We start from the raw sequence: 8,738 nt of genomic DNA on the forward strand, positions 1-8,738 counted from the left end.
AGGTCTGAATTCTTTCTGAATGCACTGTATGTACATGCAGGTATGGGTAAAAGTGACTACTCAATAAGGATTGATAATAAACAGAGTAGCAGCAGCATGTGTGTGTGTGTGTGTGTGTGTGTGTGTGTGTGTGTGTGTGTGTGTGTGTGTGTGTGTGTGTGTGTGTGTGTGTGTGTGTGTGTGTGTGTGTGTGTGTGTGTGTGTGTGTGTGTGTGTGTGTGTGTGTGACGTCAATATGCATGTGCATGTGTGTGAGAGTTTATGTATTGTCTGAGTGTATGTGTTCGTTGAAGTGTCAGTGTAGTATGTGTGAGTCTGTTAAGTCCCAGGGTTCTTATAGTTTAGTGATGCATTTGAAGGGCACTATGGTGTTGAATGCTGAGTTATAGTCAATGAACAACGTTCTCAAATAGGTGTTCCAGTTGTCCAGGTGGGAAAGGGCAGTGTGGAGTGCAATAGAGATTGCGTCATCTGTGGATCTGTTGGGGCGGTATGCGTATTGGAGTGGGTCCAGAGTGTCTGGGATGATGGTGTTGATGTGAGCCATGACCAGACTTTCAAAGCATTTCATGGCTACAGACGCGAGTGCTACGGGGCGATAGTCAATTTGACAGGTTACCTTGGTGTTCTTGGGCACAGGGACTATGGTGGTCTGCTTGAAATATGTAGGTATTACAGACTGGGTCAGGGAGAGGTTGAAAATGTCAGTGAAGACGTGTGGATGTACTGATAAAATCTTTCTTGGAGGGGCCTATTCTAGAGGGTGCTTCAGCATTGTCTCGCCCCTCCTTGGAGTTGCCCATGGGTAGTAGTATGAGAGGAATACACATGAATGACAAGACAAACTCTATAGCTCTGTTCCAGTTGACTTTAATTGCATTTGTATGTTTTTAAATTGTCTATAGCTGTCAGAAACACACATTCTCATATGTTTGCATAGCACATTTCCCTGTCAGCTTTTTGTATTTTGAGCAGAGCGCAATGTGCAGAGTATGTGGTGCAGCAAGGGCAGTATTCACCCATCAATCCCATTGGTGGTCCCTCTCTGGCCTGATATTTGACATTGAGAGTTCCATGGCGCTATACAGAGACATTTTCCCTTTCCAACTGTTCCTTATCGATGTCCACTGTCTCTCAAAGCTCCATCAGATTTTGTCCTTCTACTGGAGAGAATATGTCAGAGAGGGATCACTAAAACCCTGTTGCTTTGTTACGCCACTTTCTATTTCCCCTTGGTGAATGATAAGTTCAGCTACAAAACATGTTATGTAAGGGATTTCAATGTAAATTAAGGCCTCAAGTGATGTATCAATATAAATGTTTGATTTGCAGCAGAAGCCACTCAAGTTTACGTTCATTCCCTGCTTGATAGCACTATCGTGTCTGTGTATGCTCATGTGAGGCTGTCTTTGTCTTTTTTCTTCAATGAGGAATGATCGGTTATTAAAAGTAACCCCACGGTCACATCCTGTGACTAAGTTTGCTATCTAAGAGATTTCTTCAAGTTTTAACATTGCACAAATATCTACTACAGGCTCTCTGCTCAACAGAAAATATCTGTTAAAGGGTGAAAGGTGAGAAGCAATTAAGGAGCTTTAAACTATTTATTTTCCTTCTTGCTTTTCTTGTTTCCATCTTTTGTGTTGTATTGTTACATCTAAATCTGGAACAGGCGATTGGTACCTAACTATTCTAGTCATCCCTGCCATTCCTATCATGGTCCCTTTCATTCCTGTCATGGCTGCCATCCATCTCGCTCCTCTCCTTCTCCGTCTTTGACTCCTTCACCACCTGGAGGAAGAGAAGAAGCGAAACAGACCTCAGTCAAATTACATCACATAGTGAAATTACACTGTATAGTGAGTATCATCACGGGGACATGGAAAGTATGGAACACATTTTCTTCATACCAGGAAATGTTTAGAATGTTTACCTCTCCATCACGAGTCTCCACTGTCTTAATCACCACAGGCTTCCTTTTAGGGGTGTCTGGGGTGTGGTCATAGGCTATGAGGGGATAAGTCTGATTTAGTAACATTGATACTGTGCATGATCAATTATATAAATTTAATCAATTATGGATATGTTAAATCTAAAGATGATACTGACAAGTATCTGTGTATTTGCTTGGAGTAGGAAATAAAGTAATAGTAGAAGAGAGAGAAAAAAATACTAGTATTATTGGCAATATGATGTATCTCACCCCTATCACCACTACGGCCGTACTGGGAGGGATGCATGGGAACAATAATCCTAAAGAGAAATCAAGCAATAGGATGTTAGCTCAGGAACATATTCATAATCAAACACAAGTAAGGATGTCCTAACCCTTATCCTCCTCACCTGCTCTCCTCTCCCTCCAGCAGCTTGCGGTAAGTGGCGATCTCTATGTCCAGGGCCATCTTGACATTGAGCAGGTCCTGGTACTCCCTCAGGTGGCGGGCCATCTCGTCCTTCAGGTGGTGCATCTCCTCCTCCAGGCGACCCACGTTGTCCTGGTAGTTATTGGCCTCCACGCCAAACTGGCCTTCCATCTCACGCATCTGCCTCAGCAGAGCCTCGTTCTGAAAAATACACACATACTGTACATATGAGGACAATTGTTGGGGGAAGATTCTGTGGGAGATTTTGGGGGGAAGAAATTATGAGGGATTTTGTTCACTCGCATCATCCTCTACTTACATGCATGACCCACTTGGATGATTCGTGGCTGGCAGCCATTTTGGGCTAAGCCTAAGATCAATGTACTCTCGTTCCTCACTCAGCCGTGTAAACTGGGGGTGATTACAAATAAATAGGAAGGTTCTGTGAGGCCTCACCGTGCTCTTCAGTGCATCGATCTCACAGTTGAGGGACTGCATCTGCCTCCTGTGCTCATTTTGCTCCTGCTTGGCCTGCCTCAGAGCATCAGTGTTACGCTTGGCAGAGTCCGTCAGGTCAGCAAACTCCGGGAGCACAGAAAAAACACAAATAAGGACAGGTGTTACTCTGTGTGTGTGCATGAGTGTGTGTGTGTGTGTATGTCTGTGTATTGTTCCCCCCTCACCTTGGACTTGTACCACTCCTCAGACTCATGCATGTTCTTGGAGGCGATGTTCTCGTACTGGGCCCTGATGTCCTTGAGGGCAGCGGCCAGGTCAGGCCTGGCAGTCTGTTCCACCTCCATCTTCATCTGCTGGGTCTGGACACTCACCTGCACGTCCTGGATCTCCTGAAAAGACCGCAGAGCAAGTGAGAAGTTTAGTGGGAAAAAAGTCCTCTCAATGGCAGGTACAATCCAGAAAGGTATGATGCAAATAAACTTTAGTGAACTATTCACAAAAATATGTACAAAACTAAATGCAAGTAGGAGCAGATCAGCATACCAAATGACAGGTAATACACCAGGACCATAACATGACCATCAGGACCACAGTTTGATTGTTATTCATAAGGATCATAGTGGATTATAATGGGCCATCACAAAGATCATGATTTGTGCTCGACCGTCTCAGCAGCGGCATCTACCTCTTCATGCAGCTTTTTGAGGAACTCAATCTCATCCATCAGAGACTCGATCTTCCTCTCCAGCTCCAGGCGAGACAGAGTTGCATCATCCACATCCTGGTTTTAGATCAAAGTACTATTAGTAAGCAATTTATCAACCCCCAAACAGGTAAACAAATGTTATTGTCTTGGTTAGATAACACTCAACAGTGGGTAGGTTGCATATGGTAATATATCAACAATGCAGTGCTGTCAATATTGTCTTTTGTCATTGCTATAACCCACTGGGCACAGACGTCAATTCAACGTCTATTCCACGTTGGTTCAACGTAATTTCATTGAAATGACGTGGAAACGATGTTGATTCAACCAGTGTGTGCACAGTGGGAAGTATCCTGGGTTGTATTCATTCGTGCAAACCATAGAATAATGTTTTACATTGAAAACAAGCATTTATTTTTGGAGAAGTTCAGATTAGTTCCTCACCGTTTCAGCCTGTTTGTTTCTGTTTGGTTCTTAGTGAATATACCCCTGATTTCCGGGTTCTCAGAGCTGCCAAGTTATCATAATAATCAGCTCTATCTCAGCGAACCAGAAGATGTCACTGTTATGCAGGGCTATGAGGAAAAATATGCTTTGGGTTGGGCCCTGACATCATAACTGGTGTGTGATTCAATCAGACTTTCACAGTCAACTATCGACTCGCTGCCCAAAATATTGATTTGGTGTACAGTGTGATGGTTTGAGTCTAGGGTGTGTTTACTTTGCGGAAGACAATCAGGTTACTCTCAGCCTCAGCCCTCTTCTGATTCTCCTCATCCAGCCTGTATGAAGAGGGTGGGGGGTTAGGGTGTGGTCACACATACAAGGAGAACATATATATTACAATCATGCATAGGCCTACTGTTGTAAATTCATGTTGTAATTTCATGTTATCTATTTAGGGGACTCCTTAGAATAAATAAATACATTAATGGAAAAGAAATATACATTACATTAAATATATAAGACAATATATTTTGTAGTTAATAAACACACATCCTCTGTATCTCTTTAACGTTTTTATATCGTTTACAATGCTTGGGCTTTAGTCTAGGTTAAGTCCTGCTCTGGACAAAGGAAGCTGAAGCATTGGGACAGGGCTGAACACAGTGCTAATTGCATAAGTGCTATCCAAGGTGTCATCCCAAATGGCACACTATTCCCTATATAGTGCATCCCCTATATGGCTCTGATCAGGATTAGTGCATTATATAGGGAATAGGGTGTCATTTGGGACACAGACCGAATATGTCTGACTGGGTATCATAGGCCTCCTCTGGAAGAAGCATCAGCTGGCAAAAGAAGCCTCTGGATCAATTTGGTAATTCACAAGTCCTGTAAAAGGGTTAGGGTTAGCGTATCCAATGGGGTCAGCAGCTGCTACTCCAAACACATGTTGGCAAATCACTTGTTAGAGGTCACGTGGACTGCACACACCCTGTTTTAATCCTGACAGCTCTGGGCATTCTGCCGCCAAAGACATAACTATGTAAGCATATAGTATACTGACTGGTCTGACTAAGCCTTCCCTTTCCCAAACGTGAAATATACTTTATGCTGCCTCATCTCATCTTTCATTTATGCCGTGTTGAAGGGGTCCTTTTTTCCTAATGGGGTCCCTGGCACTGTCCCATCAGCACAAGGAGGCACTGAACACCCATCCCCTAATGGAGCCACTTTCATTGAGTCACATAGATTTTTCCAGATACAATTTTCTCCCCGCCTACACCCCATTTCTCGACCCCTCCTCTTCCTTCTCTTCCGCCTCCTCCCTCTCTCATCACTTTCCCTACTTCTTTCCTGGCTCCACCTTGTGCACAGTCTATCCATCCTCTTCTGTCATATCTCTCTCTCTCTCTCTGGGTCAGGGATGTGTATGTGTATTTACATGTAGCCAGTGTGTGTCTACAGAAATTGTAACTCAAGTGTGGAAAAATACTGTTTCCCATAACTGGTTGTCTGATTCTTCTAAATGTTAACTTTCAAAGCTAAATATTGTGATTTGGTTTGAAAGGGCTGGTGAAACTGTAGTGTAATTTCGAATTCCATGTGTTATTGTGTCTATATTTAAATTCCATGTGTTATTGTGTCTATATTTAAATTCCATGTGTTATTGTGTCTATATTTAAATTCCATGTGTTATTGTGTCTATATTTAAATTCCATGTGTTATTGTGTCTATATTTAAATTCCATGTGTTATTGTGTCTATATTTAAATTCCATGTGTTATTGTGTCTATATTTAAATTCCATGTGTTATTGTGTCTATATTTAAATTCCATGTGTTATTGTGTCTATATTTAAATTCCATGCGTTATTGTGTCTATATTTAAATTCCATGCATGCAGGGACTTTCATCTTCCTTTTAATTAAATGTGTTTCATTTAATGAAACTGCATGCACTGGATGTGGGGGTTTGCTGCCTCATCTCATCTTTAATTCATGCCGTGTCACAGGGTTCCTTTTTTCCCAATGGTGTCCCTGGCACCGCCCCAACAACACAAGGAGACACTAAACACCCACCCCCTAATGGAGCCACTCTTATTCAATCACATTGATTTAACCAGATGCTATTTTTCTCTGCGTCTACACAACCTCTCCCTCTCCTCCTCTTCTTCCTGATCTTCCTCCTCTTATGCCCCCTCCCTCTCTTATCCCCCTCCCTACTTTTTTCCTGGCGCCACCCAGAGCGCAGTCTATCCATCCTCCTCTTCTGTCATCTCTCTCTCTCTTTCGGGCTTGGAATAGACATGGGGAGTGTTTGTGTATTAATATGTAACTAGTATGTCTACAGAAATTGTTCCGATAATCTAACTCAAATGGGGAAAAATACTGTTTCACATAACACGTTGTCTAAATTTTCTCAAATTTAAGTTTCAAAGCAAACATTGTGGTTTGGTAAGAAAAAGGGCTGACAGAACTGCAACATCATTTCAAATCAAATGTACTGTGTCCATACTTACATCCAATGCATGCACGAGTTTCATCTTCCTTTTAATAACATTTCTTGATTTAATAAAACAGATTTAGTAAAATAATCTGCAGATGCTCAACAAATGCTGAGATGTTCAGGGAAAGTTTGTAAATACTGCCAATGTAGACATGTTCGGCTAATGTACAAATGTTCTGCTACTGTATCCAATGCCTTGTTTTCCTTGGTGTTCCATTCATTGCTTGGTTATGATATGCTGAAGCACTTCATCTTGTTATTTTGTTGGATCTTGTCCATTGCCATGACATTCAGCATGCACACACACACACACACACACACACACACACACACACACACACACACACACACACACACACACACACACACACACACACACACACATACACACACTGCAGTAAACCACAGTGTGGTAGTATGCTGCGGTGCTTTTGTTCCCGACCTTCCAAAGTGCCACGCCCCAGCTAGACAACCACTGCTGAGGGGAGAGTGGTGGTGATGTGGTGAACGTCACAGACTGTCCACAGTCACACGCCCTGCCCATGTCCCCTCCCCGACAGGCTCTGCCAACCTCTGCCAACTTTCTAAAATACACTTCCAATTGTTACACCCTCCTTTCCAAACACCATAACCACCCAAAATGTATCTGCGTCACTCATGCACACCCCCAACTATAACCCCCCACCTTCCTTACCCTAACCCTCACTTCCCAAATCTACCCAAACATCTTCCATACCCCACCCCATCCTAACCTCCCTCTCCCTCCTCTGTGTCACCCACCTCTGTTTGAGGAGGTTCATGTCTTCGGCCAGGTTGTCCCTCTCAACCTGGTACTGGTCCCGCTCCTTGCCCACGTGGTCCAGCTGGCGCCTCAGCTCCCTCAACTCCTCCTGGAAGAGCTCGGTGGCCCGGTTGGGCTTTCCCTCCTGCAGCTGGCCCTTGAACTGGCTCAGCTCTTGCTGCAGTCCGCTGTTCTGCTGCTCCAGGTAGTGCACCTTGTCAATGAAGCTGGCGAAGCGGTCGTTGAGGTCCTGCAGCTCCACCTTCTCGTTGCTGCGGGTGGCCAGGAACTCGGCGTTGACCGCATCGGCCAGCTGGAAGTCCACCTTTTCGTAGGTGAGACGGGGCAGCTGGGTGCTGGAGCGCTGCCGCTGCTGGTGGTGGTAGTTGGAGGAGCGAGAGGACACCACGGGAGACATGGAGCGCATGTAGCGCCCGCTGGACATTGGCTTGCGGGAGTTGACAGACGAGTAGGAAGGAGAGTAGGAGGACATGGAGATGGGGTTGGGGACCCCGAACGTGCGGCGATAAGAAGTGGAGGCGCGGCCTGAATGGTGGATCATTGAAGGGTGGCTCATGGTTGAGGTTTGGTGGTCTCTAATTCTTACTATCTATCTGTCTAGCTCTCCTTCTTGCTGTCTCTGTTTGTTGGAGCCAAAGGTGCCTCGGAGCAGGGAGTAAAGCAACAGGACGTCCGACTGAGGAGTGCCGGAGCTTTTATACCCACGACATCCCATCCTCCTCACCCCCACCCCCACACCCTGCTGCCTCTCTGCAAACAGCTCCTCCTCACCCCCACCCTCCCTCCCTCTTTTCTAGTCTCCAGATCCCCTGCCTCCTTCCTCTATCCATCACTCCTCAACATACATGCAGTCTTAGGCCACACCCCGGCCTACAGTAGCAGGCCCTCCTCCACTCCATCCCTGTATTCTCTCTCTCTCTCTCTCTCTCTCTCTCTCTCTCTCTCTCTCTCTCTCTCTCTCTCTCTCATTTTCCATCTGCACCTCCCTTTTATCCATAGCACATGGCAGGAGGCCAAACTGTCTCCCACGTTAATGCCTCTATCTCTAAAGATGTCTCCATCGCCAAGCCCTCCTCCCTCTCCTCACCTTGACAGCTGAGACAGTGTATCCTCTGTAGGATGCTGTGTCCGCTCCCTGCAATTTTTTTCTCCACTTTTCCTCTCTTGATTTATCAGTACATCTCCTCCTGTTGCTCTGTCCCACTCCTTATCACCATCCTCTTCTCTTTCACTGTTAATGTTCTTAATTTACTGTTACTGTAATGGAAGAAATACATAAGTGATATCATCAATGTGATTATGTAAGACATTTTAAAGTTGTTCAACAAAGAAGTTTGTCCAAATAAATCCACAAAACAAAAAATATATTTGTTATTCAGTTTCTTATATGACAAAGCTCATTTGGTTGTCACTGCAGAGCTGAATGTATTTCCTTGCTCTGTCTTCCCTTTATTTCCAC

The 8,738-nt window shown here is 44.5% G+C and overlaps 1 protein-coding gene across 1 annotated transcript; it reads right to left on the reverse strand.

Annotated features, from left to right (window-relative positions):
* Window positions 1-854: 854 nt before the first annotated feature.
* Window positions 855-7,960, reverse strand: prph (peripherin). Its single transcript, XM_052473660.1, has 9 exons — window positions 7,258-7,960; window positions 4,250-4,310; window positions 3,508-3,603; window positions 3,047-3,211; window positions 2,820-2,945; window positions 2,344-2,564; window positions 2,204-2,253; window positions 1,934-2,007; window positions 855-1,791 (listed from the first exon to the last, which is right to left on the reverse strand). The coding sequence occupies exons 1-9, from the start codon at window positions 7,833-7,835 to the stop codon at window positions 1,693-1,695; spliced, it is 1,470 nt and encodes a 489-aa protein (XP_052329620.1). The 5' UTR covers window positions 7,836-7,960; the 3' UTR covers window positions 855-1,692.
* Window positions 7,961-8,738: the final 778 nt, after the last annotated feature.

Source organism: Oncorhynchus keta, chromosome 21 (assembly GCF_023373465.1).
Source record: "Oncorhynchus keta strain PuntledgeMale-10-30-2019 chromosome 21, Oket_V2, whole genome shotgun sequence".
Lineage (NCBI taxonomy): Eukaryota > Metazoa > Chordata > Actinopteri > Salmoniformes > Salmonidae > Oncorhynchus > Oncorhynchus keta.